Here is an 18,263-nt window from a genome sequence, read left to right on the forward strand (position 1 = left end):
GGAGTGAAGCCTGCATCATGGGCCAGGGCCCAGGGGTAAGTGCAGAAGAGGAGGTCTGAGAAGGCAGGCAATGGGGAAACCACTGCTGGCTCTTGAGCAAGGTAGAGCCGCGCTGGCAGTGAGACGAGCCACACTCCCTGCCCAGGCCCTGAATTGTCTGCTCTTCTTTGCAGCCCTGCTTTTACCTTTCCCCATCCCATCAACCCGGTGGCCTACCAGCAGATCCTGAGCCAGCAGAGGGGCCTGGGATCTGCCTTCGGACACACTCCACCCTTGATCCAGCCCTCGCCCACCTTCCTGGCCCAGCAGCCCATGCCCCTCGCCTCTATCAACGCCACGCCCACCCAGCTCAGCAGCAGCAGCAACTGTCTAAGCAACGCCACCCAGGTAGATGGGTATAGGGGACACAGGGTGGGTCGCCGGGCTCCTGGGACCCTATGAGGGATGATGGTTGCCCTCTCACACCGGGAGCTGGTGGAAGGGCTCTGGGCACAGGTCTGGCTGGTGGGATGTCTGCTGGGCAGAGGCTATGGGATCCAAAGGACTGAACACTGGGTCAGGAGACCTGAGCTAGCTCCTAACACCCTCCCTTTTCCTTGGCAAGTACCCAGCCAGTAAGTTCAGCAGTCACCGGTCTAATCGACTTAATGTATAGACAGAGAAAGGCTAGGAGTCAGAGCCTGGCAGAGAGAGTACTCTGTACAGTTTAGTCTTTGAGCTTAAGTTTACAAAAAACCGTCTTATTTGCCCTTTCCAGCAAGCCTTTGATGGGGCGGGGCATGCTGGTATGGTTCCTGACACACAGCAGGTAGTATTTGGTGGGGAGAAGCCCCATTTTGCAGATGAGATGGAATTATAGAGACAGCGGTGGAGAATGGAGAGGCATAGGCTTTGGAATCATTCCCACTGTGTTTTGGACCCTGACTGGCCGAAAGCTCTTTCAGCCTGGGCTGACGAACGTGCCGAGCGGGACCTGCCACCTAACTGGCACCTCGTGAGCCTACATGAGCTTGTAGGCCCAGAGCCCCGTGGGGACCCGATCCTGGTTAGCGCTCATGATGACAGTTCTTGAGGTGGAGGGACTGCCCAGGCCAGCCACCTGGCAGGCCACAGCACAGACGTGACCACGTTCTGGGAGGACGGCAAGACTCTACCTTGTCCAGAAGAACCCCTTTTCCAAGATGCCCTCCATCTCCACCCCAGGGCTCTAGGCGGCCGCCTAGCACCTGCCCCCAGACAGAAGCTGGTAGCTCTTGTCACCACCCGCCCTGGTTGCTCTATCTAGCTCCCTTCTCCTGAGGAACTAGGCCCTTCTTTCCTGCTCCCTGGGCTGGCCCAGCCCTGCTCTCCCCAGCCCCCGAGCTTCCCCTGCTCTCATGCTTCAGAGGGCCGAACGGTTGAGACTGTTGGAACAGGAGTGATCGTACCCAGCATCTCCCAGAGAGAGAGTTTCTTTTCCATTCCCATGGAAGTGGGGGGTTGGAAGGCCGAGCTCTGGGCTCTCCCCAGCTGTGCTCCTGGCCAGAACACCAAATGGGGAGCCAGCTTCTGGAACTTCCACCACCAGTGTTGGCCCAGTCAGCGTGGGGAGGATCCCAGAGGTAAAGCCCAAACAGAAGCTGGGGTGTCCTCGCCCTGCTCCTGTGTGACGGGCTCTCCTGCACTCCTCCCTCAGAACAAGCCGAGCAGCGAGTCGGCTGTGAGCAGCACGGTCAACCCCATCGTCATTCATAAGCGCAGCAAGGTCAAGACAGAGGCCGAGGGCCTGCGGCCAGCCTCCCCATTGACCCTGACGCAGGTAACCTGCTGGTTGTCCTGGCTGCCCTCCCGTTGGGTCAGGGGACCCGGGACCTCAGCCCTGGTGACAAATGGATGAATGGACCGCTGTCTGCATGAATGAGTGAACCAGACAGGGTGGATACACTGTGAGCTTTGGGAGGACCAGAGCTGGGTCCCTGGCAGTCTGCAGATCACGTGCTCATGGAAGAATGGACGGAGTGATGGAGGGATGGATGTCTGGGGCTGCAGCCATCTCCTCGCAGCACCTCACACGAGCCCCGGTCACACTCGCTAGCTTGTGGGCCCGTCCCGTCTCTCCCTCTCCCTGGAACTTCACTCCTCTATCCCCTCCCCCTCACTGCCACTACACCCTTTCCTGACCCTCCTGGAGAACAGGACTCGCTTCTGCCCGGAGCCCAGCCTAGCTTCTAGGCCATCTTGCCTGTCGCCTGCACCACCTGTAAAGCTTTAGAGAGGGTGGCCCCCGGGAGAAGTGTCTGATTTGGCGCCAAGCCATCAGGTTTTACACAGGGACTGGTACTAAGTCCCTATGACATTATATTTTCTTTCTTTTTTTTTAAGATTTTATTTATTTATTGAGGGGAGAACACACATACATGTGGGAGATAGGGGCAGGCTGAGCACAGAGCCCAGCATGGGGCTCGATCTCATGACCCTGAGATCATGACCTGATCGACTAGCCATGAGGTGCCCCGAAATAATATTTTCTAATGACTCAATGCACATGTGAGTGGCACGGTGAGGGAGGGAGGATGTTTCTTGGCAGGAAGGTGAGGAAGGCAGCCACCTGGAGCCCAAGACTTGTCTGTTGTGGGGCTGAAAGCTCTGTGCAGGTCCCTTGAGATATCCCACCCTTTCTTCGGACATTCTGAGACAGCAGGCCAAGACAGGCCCAGTTCTTGGAGCAAAGGCCTGTCAGGGGAAGGGCTTGGTGTGAGTGCTGAGTCCACGGGTAAGCCTCCCACCCCTCCCCAGGCCTCTTACCATGGCCTCTCCATCTGTTACTCCACAATCTTTGACACCAAGGATGCAGGGGACCTCTGTCCCCATCTCCCCTGCATCTGCCAGACCATCTTTTATCAAACCTGTAAACCATCAGGCACGCTCTGGGCACTTAATTTTTATGAAATATCAGGTCCTGTTATTGTCAGGCAAACAGAGGAGCTGGTGACAAATTTTTCTCCCCTCGCTGACGCTGAGGCATCTCGGCTTGATGCATGGTTTCCACGAGGTCGGCCGTCATCGCGGGCTGGTGAAATTGATGAGGACGGCCCATCTCCAGGGGAGACAGACACGCCGAAGCAGCGAGGACAGGCGCTGAGCCCCCGGAAGCCCCTGCCCCACCCCTCTTGCCCAGAAGGGTGGCACAAAGCCGTCCTTCCTGCCTGGCCAGACTCCTCAGACTCATCAGTGGAAGGAAAGCCATGTATCACCCGAGGTTGTCACCGTGTCGCTCAGTGTCCTGATTCAGTGACCTGGCTCATTCACAAGGTGGATGGGCGTGCTTCCCCGTGGCAGGCAGTGCTGCATAAGGAGTCCCCACTCTGCTTAAGCCCTCCAAACCGTGGGCAAGGGTGATGCCGGCTCCCTCTAGAGGCCTGAGCGCACCGGCGGCCCCTGGGCCACCTTGCGCTCACAGGTCCATCTGGAAGCTTGTTGGAGAGTCTTTTTGGAGACGAGCAGGACAAGCAGCTCATGGGATAAGAAGTCTGTTTGCGGTTTTTCTGACCATGCAGAGCGGGTGTAGGAGGCCACAGTCCCGCAGAGCCCTCCAGGGCCACAGGTCCCAGGCAGGGGTGCTCCTGCACCGTCCTTATAATGTGGACCCTGTGCCCACCCACCGACTTAGGAAACCACATGTCATCGTTTGCCTTTTCAAGGCAAATGCATTCATTGAAAAGCACTCTGAGAAGCAACCAGAAGCTCCTCTGAAAGAAGCCCTTTGCAGCTCCAGTGGGCAGTGGGTCGGTCAGGGGCCTGAGTCTGCGGCCAGCCCGGGGAGCTGTGAGGCTGATTTCCCCACACCCAGAAGTGGGCTCAGCAGTAGTAATGAGGCTAAGGGGGGGCGAGCGGCAGCCTCCACTGTGTGGTCTCTGAAGTGGGTGGGGGCTGGGGCTCCTGACGGGGGTGGGGGGAGGTTGTCCCCCTTAATCTCAGCTCTAAATGTTTTCCCCAGGGGCTTTTCTGAAAGACAGAATATTCCAGCAGTTTTATAGATAGTGTGAAATGGAACGCAGCTCATTCTAACAATTACCTGTTTGCCTAGCTTTGCTCTGAGCCTGCCTAGCGAGCCCACGGAATACCGGGAATCCTCGACATCCTGTGGAGGTCCTCACTGGGCCTTCGTCCCAGCCTGGCAAGTCTGTGCCTCCCCTTCTCTCCCCACCCGCAGCCCGTCCCCGTGTCCCCTGTTAAGAGGCTGCCCCTGACCAGCTCAGCATCTGCTGGGGTGAGGCTCCCTATGGGACAGAGTCTCCGTCTCTGGCTCTTCGGGGCGTGACATGCTTTGTGCTCTTTGAAAGGAACGCGGGCACCTGCGATCGGGTGAAGGCCTATCTCCCGGGGGCCTTTCCTTTGCCACTTTGAACGGGGCACACATGGGCCCCATCCTGATGGGGAGACTTGAGTGCAGACCTAGGCTGTCACGAAGTCACTGTGTGCTCTACGGTGAGCAAGGTGACCTCTCCCTGAACCCGTTTTCCTGGCTGCAATGCACGAATAGAGACACCCACATGTCTTGGGGCTGTGGCAGGGAAGAGGGGCGGAGGCAGAATTTGCCATAGTTCGCTCACTCTACCCTGAGCCTGAACCAAGGCGAGCTGTGAGTCCCTGGGAGGAGGGGGTCACGTGAGAGTCAGTTGTCTGCACGGCGGCTGGTTCTCTTGCCTCCACGCTGGACCCAACCTCGTACACACTCTAAATAAAAACACCCCCACCTGGTCCCATGGGGCCCACCTCAGCTCCCCAGGAGGAAACCAAACCAAAGAAGGAAAAGACCCTGCCCTCTTTTCTCCTGTTCTCCTTACCACGTCAGTTGACCCAGGATGTGATGGGATATAAGCCAGCACAAGAGAGGAAGGAGGGTCCCCAAGACAGCCGTGCAGATAGGAGGAAGAAGGGAGGCAGCTGAGGAAGTAGGCTGAGTGCATACATGGGCATATGTGTGTGCTTGCGTGTGTGTGTGTGTGTGTGTGTGCGCGCATGCAAGCATGTGTGTGGCCCTTGCCACAGACTGCCTGGGGCCCATGGCGACCTTTCATCGGGGACAGGTGGCTGAACACGGCTCACCATGGGTGTGCTCTGCTCCTCCCCCAGGAGCAGCTGGCTGACCTCAAGGAAGACCTGGACAGGGATGACTGCAAGCAGGAGGCCGAGGTGATCATCTACGAGACCAACTGCCACTGGGAGGACTGCACCAAGGAGTACGACACGCAGGAGCAGCTGGTGCATGTAAGCCTCGAGTGGCACCGCCTACTGTGGCAGCCAGAGCTTCCGGGCCCCCTGCTGGAGAGAAGGGGCTGGAGGAGGCGGCTCCAGGAGATGCCTGGACCACAGCCTCTGCAAGGGGGAGGCGTAATTATTGATCTGGGCCCCACCTGTTTCTAAAAGTGCACATACAAATACAAACGTCATACAAGAGATTAAAAACAAAAACAAGTAAATAAGAAAATTCAGGAGAAAGGAACAAGAGGATGAAGCCTGGCGTAGAATGTATTTTTTAAAAACTAAGTGCTCTGGAGTGTTATTTGCTTAAATATCTTTTTTTTTTTTGAGCTTCCTAGCAGCCAGTGCAAAGAGGGAATTAAGACCAGTTAAATCAGCCAGCATCAGCGAGATCATAACAAACCTAACTCTGAAACCAGGACAAAGTTCCTCCCATGGAGGAAGGAATTAGTAACTTCCTCTGGGAGACCATTCCCAGAGACCTAGTATCCACAAGTACAGATGGGGTATCAATACCACAGCAGGAGGAGACTGCTTAAAAATGCCTAGATACTGCCAGGGCAGGACACCAGAGAGGCCATGGGACCTGGGTGCGCCTTTTGTGTCGTGTCCCTTGGTCCCCACTCTGAATTTCTCTACAGCAGCATTCACATGACAGCAGTTGGAGGGGTGGGTAACCCACAGCGGGAAGAGCAGAGGCTTCGAAGCTGGCTACATCACAGTCAGCCGAGTGGTTCCAAACCACTTAAGCCCCATGAGCCTCAGTTTTTTTCTCCTGTAATGGCAGGGGAAGTCTACCCCCACGAGGGTGTGAAGGTTAGATGGGATGCCCATGTAAGCACGTAGCAGATGGCTTTTCACACGTGGTGGTTCCCTCCCACTTCCTCCTCCTTGTTTTCTATACCAGCCTAAGTGTCTCTCTTCTCCATGCAGAAGATGAAATTGAAGAGAAGTTGACTTGAAGAATAACCCTCCCAGCCACCCCCCCACCCTGCCCTGCACACGCACACACACATAGATACTCACAATTCTTGGGGACTGAGAGTCCATAAAGATGAGCCCCACACCAGACCAGCAGCTCGATCGCTGGGTAGGGTAGATACACACACTGTTCCCATCCAGAAGCCACCACAGGGAAGCTTGCTTCTCCCCAGCCCCGTGCACTGGGCATTTAGGACACCATCCACTTCCTTCTGTCGTGAGAGTTGCTCTCAAATGCTGGAGGTTTCTTTTGCTGTGGGGATCCCATCCCCCCGCAATGATTCTCATGTAGGAGGCCAGAATTTCCCAGCAAACCCATTGGAGCTGACATAGCACCATGAAGCAGGGCTGCTCTAATCCCTCCTGGAACTTGAATAATTCTTCAACCCGCATCACGTCTTTGGGTGAACGAGTCCAAGAGGGAGAGGGGGCCACTGGGGCTGCGCGTTGTAGGATGGATCAGATTAGATGAAAGGAGTGAGGACAGCACATGCGGGGCCGGGAGGGGGCCGGGCAGAGGTGGAGACACAGACATGAGAGGTGTGCCCAGTGATGAGTGAACGGGGCTGCCAAGAGCAGGGAGGGAACACCTCCAATAAAAGCATCGGGGGCAGGAAGCCTTAGCTGCAGGCTTCTGCCTGTCCCCAGGACCATCCCTGCAGGCGTAGGGGAGCACCTCTGCCTGGCCCCTGAAAAAGAAGGCCCCTACGAGAAGAGAGCCAGCCCCTCGGCCCAGCTCTGTCTTTCTCTCTGCTCCCCGGGAAGATGGATGGTGGCAGGCACACAGGCGAGCCGGAGCCCCCAGTCGATTATTAACAATTTGTTGCTAAGTAAACCAATAAGAAAAAAATGAAAGGCATTGTCAGGAAGCATTTTTATCATTTGAAAGGCTTTAAAAATGGAAAGTGAGGCTAATATGATAAGATTTCCCTGGAAGTTCAAAGCGCTGTAGATTTTACTCGCTCCAACGCTGACATTTGTATGCACAACAGCCGGGGCCTGTTTCTCAGGGCGCGTGGGCCTGGGAGCTTGCTGTCTTTCTGGGTCGGGCTCTCCCCAACAGCCCCGCAGCTTGCAAAGATCAACAGCAGCATCATCCAGTAGAAGGATGCCGCCAGCCACAAAGGCCCGCCACACGTGTAACTTGACATTAACCTGGGAGCACTTTTTAAAAACGGTAAAAGGAAACAGGTGAAATTCATTTAAAAAATAGATTGTATTTCACCCAATATATCTGAAAGATGATCATTTTGATGTGTAATCAATATAAAACAATTATTGGGGTATTTTACATCCTTTTTTTTTTTTTTTAATTATCCATCTTAGAAACAGCCCATCTCAGTTGGGACCATCCACATCTCAAGGGCTCAAAGCCACAAGTGATGAATGGCTACTGCATTGGAGGGGGTGGCGGGTGGAGGGTGGTGAAAGCAGGAAGATGTGCCAAGAAGAGGGGCAGTGGGGCTGGAGGGAGAGCAGGCAGCCAAGACCAGGGTGTCCCACCCTCCCATCCCCCTAGGGGGAAGCAAGCCCAGCCTGATCCACACACACAGATAGCACAGGACCTTGAACGAAGAGGGAGATGAAATGGGAAGGATGGGACTGATGGGGCAAAGGGAGGCTCCCTGGTGGCCTTTAGAGAGATGCCCTAGAGGGACAGGAAGCACAGGAGGTTCAGTATGCTTTTTCAGTCCACTGCGTGAGTGACTAATACCACCTTTTGTCACTCCCCTAGATAAATAAGCAACCTCAAAACCTAAGGACTAAAAGTCCGGAGGCCCCACACATATCCACGCATCCTAAGCTCAGAGGTAGTAATACCCCTGCTCCAGTGAGTACGGCAGCCTTCAGTTAAATAATCAAAGCAAGTGACTGATTCAAAGGTCTACCTAGGGCAGCTTGCAATGTTCCCTGTGACAGAAAGGGAAATTTGGCCCCTTGTCCCACATCCCGGGAGAAACTAATGGAGTTGGCACACATGTGAGGAGCCCCAGGCAGAAGCTGGAAGGTGTCGGTGTAGGGACTGAGGAAAGGAGGAAAGTTAGTCTGCCATTCCTGGGCCAGGGCAGTGCTGCCTGAGATGCGTCTATGGTCCCCACCTCCAGGAAGAGCTTCTTGACCTTGCACTTCCCAGCTTCCCCGATATGGCCCCACCTGCCCCGGGAAGCAGGGCTCCCAAGGCCATGCCTCGAAGTCAGTCGTGCAGTCTTTGGCTGACCTACTGTACCTTCCCGGGCCATTGTGTGCCAGGGACAGCCTCGCACCGTGCCCAGAGCCCAGCATCAGGGCACTACCCTTGCTTGCCGGGGCCCCCCCCAGACCACATAAGAGCTGGGTCTTGGTGAAAAGTGCCGGAACCAGCCTCTCAGAGGCTACTCTCAGAAGTAGAGATGAGGATGCATTTATGTTTCCATTATGATTTAAAAAAACACAAAAATTTCAGAATTCCTGGGACAATAGGGCCAAGGTTGGGAGAAGCTTCGCATGCACCAACTGTGGGCATGTCTGCCTCGCTGCAGTTCATTAGTGCCTACCGTTTGCAGCCCAGGAGCATCACCATCCTGACCAGAGCCTGGAGCCCAGCCTGGGGTGAGCGGGATGCCCTTGCCCATCACAGATAGCCACTTTGACCACTGACTAATTGGGAAACGCAGCTGAGACCAGTAGCACACAGTAGATCTGCAGTTAGGGGCAGCTAATGAGAGCTGATGAGGCAGTGGGGCCTGGCACCCAGGCGGTGGTCTTGTCGGGCAGTGGGTGTTGTGTCTGCACAGAGGAGGTGGGGTCTGCAGGGGCGGGAGGCCGGGCTCACCGCCATCCTTCCCGGCAGCACATCAACAATGAGCACATCCACGGCGAGAAGAAGGAGTTTGTGTGCCGCTGGCAGGCCTGCACGCGGGAGCAGAAGCCCTTCAAGGCACAGTACATGCTTGTCGTGCACATGCGCAGACACACAGGCGAGAAGCCCCACAAGTGCACGGTGAGTGGAGCTTCCAGTGCCCTGCCCCCCGCGGTGTCTCGACGCTTGAGGCGCAGCCCTTCCCCTCCACCCCCGCGGTCTCCACGGAGGGCAGCGGAGCACCGGGGCTGATGTCGGCTGTGCTGGGCATGGCTGGCCACGGCACCATCTGGGCCCCACAACATGTTGTCCTGCGTGCTCCTGCCCTGGGTGTTCTGCCCGTGGGGACTTCTTGAGGCTGGTCACCTTTCTCTCCCAGACCTCTGATGGACTCCAGGCGTGGGTGCATCTTGGTGACTGCAGCGGGGAGGTGATGGTGGCTCTGTAGTTGGGACTGTGTGGCCATGAACCCCGCGGCGGGACTATACCCCTGCAGTTCAGCCCCGCACAGAGAAAACTGTGCTGGCGAGTTGCTGGAGCAACATCCATTTGGTTGAATTTTTAATTCTTTTTCTTTTTTTTTTCTTTTCATTTTTGTGAAGATTTTATTTATTTGAGAAAAAGAGAGGACAAGCGCAGGGTGGGGGGTGGGGGCAGAGGGAGAAGGAGAAGCAGATTCCCCGAGGAGCGGGAAGCCAGAGCAGGACTCGATCCCAGGACCCTGGGATCATACCTGAGTGAAGGCAGACGCTTAACCAACGGAGCCACCCAGTTGCCCTGAAATTTTTTTTTTTAAGTGGACACAAAAATAAAAACTTCTAGATATTTTCCCTTGCGGTTTCAACGTAATTGGTGGCTATGATTAGTGAGACCTTTTTTTAGCACACGTGACTGGTCCCTCTTTAAAAGGACCACGAGTCCAGTGATGCCCTGACCTGCTTGTAGCTGAAGCCTCTGGGAATTCTCCATGAATTACCTTATAGATAGACATTTTGCCTCATTTTAATATCTCTGAATTCAGGCTCTCTTAAAATTGGTTAGTGACGGGGATTCAACAAAATATGCCACCTTTGTTGGCAAGTGTTTTTTTTTTTTAATTGAGATAAAAGTCACATGCCATAAATTCACCCTTTAAAAAATGTACAAGTCAGTGATTTTCCGTATGTTCATTAAGTTGTGCAATCATCACCGCTAGCTAATTTTAGAACATTGTCATCACCCCCAAAAGAAAACCCAGACCTATTTGCAGTCACTCCCTGTCCTCTTTCCCCCTACTCCCTAACAACCACTAATCTGCTTCCCCATCTCTATGAATTGCCCTGTTCCAGACAATTCGTTAAAACGGAATCACCCAATGGGCGGCATTTGTGTCTGGCTTTGTTCACTCAGAGAGTTTTCAAGGTTCATCTGTATCATAGCATGTATCAATACAGCGTTTCTGTTTGTGGCTAAACAACATTTCCTTGTACACAAAAATCCTAGTATTTTTACCCATTTACTCAGTTGATGGATATTTGCGTTGTTTTCACTTGTTGGCTATTATAAAAAACGGTGCTGTGAACATTAGCACACGAATTTTCGATCCTCTTGTGTATGTACCTAGAGTAGAATTGCTGGGTCACATGGTAACTCTGTGTTCAACTTTTGGAGGACCAGCCAGACTGCTTCCCCAAAAAGGCTGCACCATTTTATATTCCCATTAGCACTATCAGAGGGTTCTGATTTCTCCACATCCTTCCTAACACTTGCTTTTGATGACACTCATCTTAGGGGATGTGAAGTGGCATTTCATTGTGATTTTGATTAGTGATTCCCTAATGACTTGATGTTGAGCATCTTTTCATATGCCTATCGATCATTTGTATACCATCTTTGGAGAAATGTCTACTCAAATATTTCACCCATTTTTAAATTGAGTTATTTGTTTCCATTGTTGGGTTGTAGTCAAATACATGTCTTTCCAGTTTTTTTTCCCATTTCTGTGGATTTTCTTTTCATTTTCTTGATGGTTTCCTTTGAAGCACCAAAGTTTTTAATTTTGATGAAATCCAGTTTTTTAATTCCTTTGTGCTTTTGGTGTCATGTCTAAGAAACCATTACCTAATCCAAGGTCACAAAAATATATCCCTATGTTTTCTTATGTGAGTTTTACAGTTTATAAATATATAGTCTTGGGGCACCTGGGTGGCTCAGTGGGTTGAGCCGCTGCCTTCGGCTCAGGTCATGATCTCAGGGTCCTGGGATCGAGTCCCGCGTCGGGTTCTCTGCTCAGCGGGGAGCCTGCTTCACTCTCTCTCTCTCTCTGCCTGCCTCTCTGTCTACTTGTGATCTCTCTCTGTCAAATAAATAAAAATAAATAAATAAATAAATATATAGTCTTATTTACATAAATATATATTTATATATAAATATATATTATAAATATATAAATAAATATAAATATATAGCTTTATAGGGTAGCTCTACCATTTAGGTCTTGAATCCATTTTGAGTCCATTTGGGCATATGGTTTGAGGTAGGGGTCCAGCTTCATTCTTTTTTTTTTTTTTAATATTTTATTTATTTATTTGACAGAGAGAGAGGTCACAAGTAGGCAGAGAGGCAGGCAGAGAGAGAGGGAGAAACAGGCTCCCCACTGAGCAGAGAGCCCGATGCAGGGCTCGATCCCAGGACCCTGAGATCATGACCCGAGCCGAAGGCAGAGGCCTAAACCACTGAGCCACCCAGGTGTCCCCAGCTTCATTCTTTTTGCCTGTGGCTGTCCAGGTGTCCTGATCCCATTTGTTGAAGAGACTATTCTTTTCCCCATTAAATGGCCTTAATGCCCTTCTCGAAAATCACTGGACCCTTATATATGAGTTTAGTTCTAAACTCTCACTTCTGGTCTGTTGATCTCTATGTCTGTCCTTATAGCACCACCCACAGTCTTGATTAGTTTTGAGTAAATTTGAGTAAAATTGAGTAAATTTGAGTAAAAACTACTTGAGTAGTTTTGTAGTAAATTTTTTGAATTTGGGAAGTGTCAGTCCTCCAGATGTGTCCTCCTTTTGCAAGATTATTTTGGCTCTTCTGGGTCCTTTGCAGCAAGTTATTTTTGTAACATTCTGAGTGGTAGCAAATCATAGCCCTGTGGTACAAGCTGTATATTGTAGAAACTGATCAATGTACCAAATATACCCAATCTCTGGTCAGGAATAAAGGGGAAGATGTGAAGATACATAATAACCCAGTTCCTACTAGGGTTTTGTTTTGTTTCTAAGGGCAGTTTTCATAGGAACATTAGATGCTATTGTACTACCTTGGGAATAGTTTCAGAACCTCCTACAATAATCTATCCTTCCTTCCTTTCTTCCTCCCTCTCTGCCACTCTGTCTTGCTCCCTCCCTCCTTCTTTCCTTCCTTTCCAAAAATGCTTCTTGAGTGCCAAAAATTTTTTTTCATCAGATATTAACTACTAGGAACTAAAATGAACAAGATCTAGAAGGGACCTGTTCTCTTGGAGCTGGTATCCTAATGGGAAGGCCAGATAACAAAATGACAAAGATTATAAATTGCGGTAGGGAATATAAAGAGAAAAAGAGTAGTCTTATGATTGAGAAGATCAGAGAAATTCTTCTAGAGGAAATACCATAAGAGATTCAGAGGGAGTGAACCAGGCCAGGACCCCAGTAGCCAGGGGCGGTGTGTGCAAAGGCCCCACACTGAGAAGAACTTAGCGGGGTCAAGGAACAGAAAGGGGTCCAGCATGGCCAGAACAAAGGTGAGGGTGGCCTACTCACTCAAGGATTTGGAGCACACTGGATTTTATTTTATCGTAGTAGGCTCCAAGTCCAGCACGGAGCCCAACATGGGGCTTGAACTCAAGATCCTCAGATCAAGACCTGAGCTGAGATCAAGAGTCAGACACTTAACTGACTGAGCCATCCAGGGGCCCCTGGATTTTATTCTCAGTGCCTTTTAACACAACCATTCTAATCAGGGAGTGGCACTGGAAACAGTTAAAAATAGTGTTTTCAAAGAGTTTTTAGTGATACAGGAAGATTCTCAGCATGTGCCGTTGACTTTAACAAACAGAATATGTAACAAAATACATGTTCCCACTTGGGATTTGAACATTCAGGATGAACTGCCAAGTCCCCAGAGAGAGACATACCTGGATGTCAGCAGTGGCTATCCCTGGCAGCCAATGGTTTTCATTTCTCTTTTTGCACTTTTCTGTCCTTCCCAAATGTTCTAGAATAGTCTTGTGTCATTTTATCATCAGAAAGCACAGTGGATATTGTTGTTAAAATCCTGGGTGCACCAGTGGGGTGTGGGGGGATGGATCTGCGGAGGAGGCAGCAGACCAGCCCCTGAGGTCGCGATCCCTGTGTTGGGTCTGGGGCAACCTCACTGACCGAACCCACCTCTTCCCAGTTCGAGGGCTGCTCAAAGGCCTACTCTCGCCTGGAGAATCTGAAGACGCACCTGCGTTCCCACACTGGGGAGAAACCGTACGTGTGCGAGCACGAGGGTTGCAACAAGGCCTTCTCCAACGCCTCCGACCGTGCCAAGCACCAGAACCGCACCCACTCCAACGAGGTACCCTGCCAGAGTGTGCATAGCATGTGCACGTGGGGCCCCTCTGACACGTGTGTAAATGTACCACCCCGTGGCTTCTAGTAGGCTGTCAAGTAGCTAGGTGCCTGGTGCCCCTCGCCCTCTCCCCAGCCTACTATCTGAGCTCAGGACAGATCGGCAGGGCCCTGTCCCTCCACCCTGGGCAGCTGGCAATGACGCGCTACACCGGCTGCTGCTGTCTGACCTATCGTAGCTGTCAGCCCCGCACTGATGAGCCACAGAGCAGCCTTTGTCTCCCTCCCAGGTAGCCAGATGCCCTGGCAGGACTGATAGAGACCAGGGTGAGAAGTCCACTGTACCGGCCTCCCAGTCCAGGCCAAGCCACTCAACTGCTTTTGCTCGGGTAGACTCAGGAAGGAATATTTCTAAAAACTTAGACACGTTTTGGATCCCAAGAGGATTTCCTCCAATGCTTGTAAGAAATCAGAGGCATTCCCTAAGGAATCTAAGCCCCCCAGGGTCTCTACAGACAAGAGCTAGCCTTGGAAAGGGTTGTGTTTCTGTATGTGTGTGGATGTTTGTGTGGCTGTGGATGTACGTGTGTATGTCTTATGTGGGTCTGTATGGATGCGTATTTGTAGGACACGTGTGCGTGTTTGTGCGCTTGTGCACATATACATGTGTGTGCGTGTGTATGTGTGGTGTGTGTGCATGGACATGTGTGTATGTGTGAGTGTGTGTGGAGGGGTACTAGGGAGTGTGTCTACATGTAGATGTGATGTGATGTGTGTGTGTGTGTGTGTGTACTCAGGACTGAGGTTCAGAAACCCTGGGTTTTCATCCCATTCCTGAGTGACTTTGAACCAGTTTCTTTGCCTCTATGAACCTGTTTTTCTTCATCAGAGAGATCAGGGTGTTAATCCTATCTCCCATAATACACTCCTACTGATATAGAAAATACCAGTGCACTGATCCCCAGGGAGGTGGCATTGTAATCACACCAAACTCCATGTCCCCGCCCCCCTCCCTGGTCTCTGATCTGTGTCCCCAGCTTGCGATGAGGGCTTCCTCAGCTATGCACTTACCCACATGCAAAGGTGGCAGATCAGACTCATGGGGCTGAGCTCCTGCAGGCCTGGGGCTGGCCTGGCTCCATCCAGCTCCTCCTGACTATACCAGCCAAAGGACGTGGCATGGCTTCAGGAGAATGGGGAGTGCTCCCACTCAGAGTCTCATAACACATGCCTGCTTCTCTTCCCAGAAACCCTATATCTGCAAGATCCCAGGCTGTACCAAGCGATACACGGACCCCAGCTCTCTCCGGAAGCACGTGAAAACGGTACATGGCCCAGACGCTCACGTCACCAAGAAGCAGCGCAACGATGTGCACCTCCGTGCCCCCCTGCTCAAGGAGAACGGGGACAATGAGGCCAGTGCTGAGCCCGGTGGCCGGGGCTCTGAGGAGAGTGCTGAGGCCAGCAGCACCAGCCAGGCCGTGGAGGACTGCCTACACGTCAAAGCCATCAAGACCGAGAGCTCCGGGGTAAGCAGAGCAGGGCAGTGCAGGCCCCAGTGCATGCCTCCCGCGCCCAGGAGATCAAGCCCAGCAGCACGAGGGCCCAGAGCCCCAACTGCAGCTGTGGGCTCTGTCTCGGGATCCCCTCCTCTAAGCGCACAACAACATCCTCCTCTCTCCAGCTCAACTTTCCTCCCGTCACGACTTTGGGCCTCTTATAGAACCTGGCTTGTGCGGGGTCCCATAGTTCTAGGCAGGGCCGTGGGCCACAGGGATGCCTGGCCCCATGTGGTCAGTCTGTGGGTGGTTCCTGGGGTTTGCCTTTCCAACAAGCACCCAAGTTCTACGTTTGGTCCCCTTCCCTCTGTCCTGTCTCTGTGTCCTTGCCCCTATGGCCTCCACTCCTTTTGTTCTAACCACCTGTTCTTTGTTTCCACCTCCTTCTCTCGACTGTACCTCCCCTAAGGATAGACGGTACTGAGGTGAGCAGGGAAGCCTGGCCGGGGTGTGGGTGGGCTGGCGTGCTGAGGGCGGGCTGGGGTATTGGTCCCAGCCTACTGCCTGGGCGCAGGCTGATGGGACAGTCCAGGCCCCTCGGGAGCCTGATAAGATGGGTTTGGGTGGGTGGGCGTCAGGCACTGCAGGTAGAACCCCCAGGACAGATAAAGACTGGAGGCAGGAGTCAGGCTGGCAGATATAGGAGCGAACCGTGGGGATGGAACCTCCCCGAGGGACAGGGCTGAGTGGAGGCGCAAGTTAGGGCACAGAGGAGGGAAGGACCAGCCAATGGAAGGTTTCGAGTGCCAACGTGAGAAATGCGGGTCTTGCCACGGGCACAAGGGAGCACTGTCACCGAAAATTCTAGAAAATTCTGGAATTTGGGAGCATCTGGCCTGGGAATGAGCCCGCAGGTGCTATATCTGAAATGAGCCTCAGCTGGGCTTAGATCCCCGGTCCCAGTGGAGGCAGCCCAGGTTGTGTGGAGTCCTGCATTGTACACATGAGCCCCCTCCGCAGCGGCCAGAGTGGGGGCTGGTTCAGAGTGGCCCGTCAGTCAAGGGCTTGTGTCCAGCAGGTCCACACTCCCTGGTCTTCCTGGCCCTTTCCAATAACCTGCCTCTGGCATGTTGAGAAGACACCAAGTCAACAGGCCCCCACAGCTCCTTGTTCCATCACACGGCACGTCCCTGTTGTTGGGAACGCCGAGCACCCTCTTGGATGTCAACTTCACGCAGCCGTGATTGCCTCTGTGGGGGCACAGACCCCAAGTGTCCCCACACACTGAAAGCTCAGCATGCAGAGCTCTGGCCCAGATGCTGGCCCAGACAACCGAGGAGCGGGAGGCAGGAAAATGTGGGGCTGTCCATTCTCAGGTGCCTTCCGCTTACCGGAGGCTTTCCATCCAGCCACTGACCCTGTCCCAGAGACAGCTCAGGTGCCTCTTCTAGTTGGGGGAGCTGAGATTCGGAGAAGTGAGGTGGCTGGGCCACCTGCTGCAGACAGACAGTGACGCTCAGAAGCTCTCTGCATGGCAGCCTCCTTCCCAGGTGTGCAAGGGTGCAGCGTGTGTGCACACAGGGGCGAGGGCCAGGGGGATTCTTGCACCCTCTGAGTCTGTGTCTTCTCACACCCCCCTACCCCGTAGCTGTGTCAGTCCAGTCCCGGGGCCCAGTCGTCCTGCAGCAGTGAGCCCTCTCCCCTGGGCAGTGCCCCCAACAATGACAGCGGCGTGGAGATGCCGGGGACAGGGCCCGGGAGCCTGGGAGACCTGACGGCTCTGGATGACACGCCCCCGGGGGCCCATGACTCAGCCCTGGCCGCTCCCTCTGCTGGTGGCTTGCAGCTGCGCAAACATATGACGGCCATGCACCGGTTCGAGCAGCTCAAGAAGGAGAAGCTCAAGTCGCTCAAGGATTCCTGCTCCTGGGCTGGGCCGGCTCCACACACCCGGAACACCAAGCTGCCTCCCCTCCCAGGAAGTGGTGAGAGGGGGCCCCGGGTGTGTGGGCAGGGGCGGGACAGGGCCTGGGCCAAGCACCGGGTCGGTTCACCTCCATCGAGCGCCATGTCCATCTCGCCAGATGCCCACAATAGAATAGATCTCACCAGCCCATTGCACAGATGAAAAAAAGTGAGGCTTGGAGAGGGGAGAGTGCCCCACTCAGCTCAAGGGCAGGCCCGAGTGGCTCCAAAGCCGGTACTCTTCCAGCTCTACTGTGCTTCTGCTCTGGGCACTGTGGCCAAGGCCCTAGGGAGGAGAGCACTATAATCCCAATCCCTGTGGTTGGAAGGCCATGCTGTGAGAAGCACACTGGACCGGGGAAGGAGCCAGGGAGCGAGGACAGAGCTCGGGCTGGGGCTGGGCAGAGGAGAGAGACAGCACGTCAGCTGGGGAAGAACAGGGACTTCTGCATAAAGTCAGTCTCAGGAGGTGCTGGCCGGGCTTCAAGAACCAAGGTGCTCTCAGGAGCATTTCCTGAGTGCCGACCCTGTGCCAGACAGTTAGCTGGACCCACAGCCAACATGGTGGACACGGAGACGCACCACCCAGGTGTCCCTTGAAGGGAGGTTTTGTTGCCCCAGCTGTTGCGGGAACTGCTGGCAAATGGCCTTCAACTCCCGGCCTCATGCAGAAATCGCCTGGGCTGTAGACAGCTGCCTCACCCAAGGTCACCCTTTTCCAGGGTGGCCCCCATCCAGGGACTGATCAGGGCAGGAGTGTGAGGTCGTTCAAGGCCCAGAGCTCCCTGTGACATCAGCGGCCATGGGGCCTGCAGACCCGCGCACACACACGCACACCCTTGGCACTCTGAGGCCTTTGCTCCCTTCCATGGGTGCGCATCAGGGGACTGCCTATAAGCAGCCTCCTTGGTCAACTCAGCCCCTGGAAAGCCAGCCTGGCCACAGCCACGCCCAGATGGTGAAGGTGCAGGGGCGTGGCCAGGGCCCTCCCAGGCTCCTCCTCCCGGGCTCTCAATAATCTCTTCCTACCTAGAGGCCTGTGTTACCCGCAGCTGGAGAAACTAAGGATCAGACAGAATGAGAATTCAGGGCCGGCCAGGCCGTGGCAGCTAAGATTGGAATCGGGCCTCCTGACTCCCACTGGGCCATCATTTGTTCACT

The 18,263-nt window shown here is 53.7% G+C and overlaps 1 protein-coding gene across 4 annotated transcripts in view; it reads left to right on the plus strand.

Annotated features, from left to right (window-relative positions):
• Positions 1-18,263, plus strand: part of GLI2 (GLI family zinc finger 2) — a 245,608-nt gene that overhangs the window by 223,032 nt on the left and 4,313 nt on the right. For all 4 annotated transcript variants that reach the window (XM_046019809.1, XM_046019811.1, XM_046019812.1 and 1 more), the window contains 7 exons: positions 174-387; positions 1,676-1,798; positions 5,116-5,250; positions 9,056-9,205; positions 13,481-13,645; positions 14,886-15,167; positions 16,786-17,122. In XM_046019809.1, coding sequence (XP_045875765.1) covers positions 174-387; positions 1,676-1,798; positions 5,116-5,250; positions 9,056-9,205; positions 13,481-13,645; positions 14,886-15,167; positions 16,786-17,122 — 1,406 coding nt within the window. The remainder of the gene's footprint in view (positions 1-173; positions 388-1,675; positions 1,799-5,115; positions 5,251-9,055; positions 9,206-13,480; positions 13,646-14,885; positions 15,168-16,785; positions 17,123-18,263) is intronic.

This window comes from Meles meles, chromosome 9 (assembly GCF_922984935.1).
Source record: "Meles meles chromosome 9, mMelMel3.1 paternal haplotype, whole genome shotgun sequence".
In the NCBI taxonomy this organism is placed as follows: domain Eukaryota; kingdom Metazoa; phylum Chordata; class Mammalia; order Carnivora; family Mustelidae; genus Meles; species Meles meles.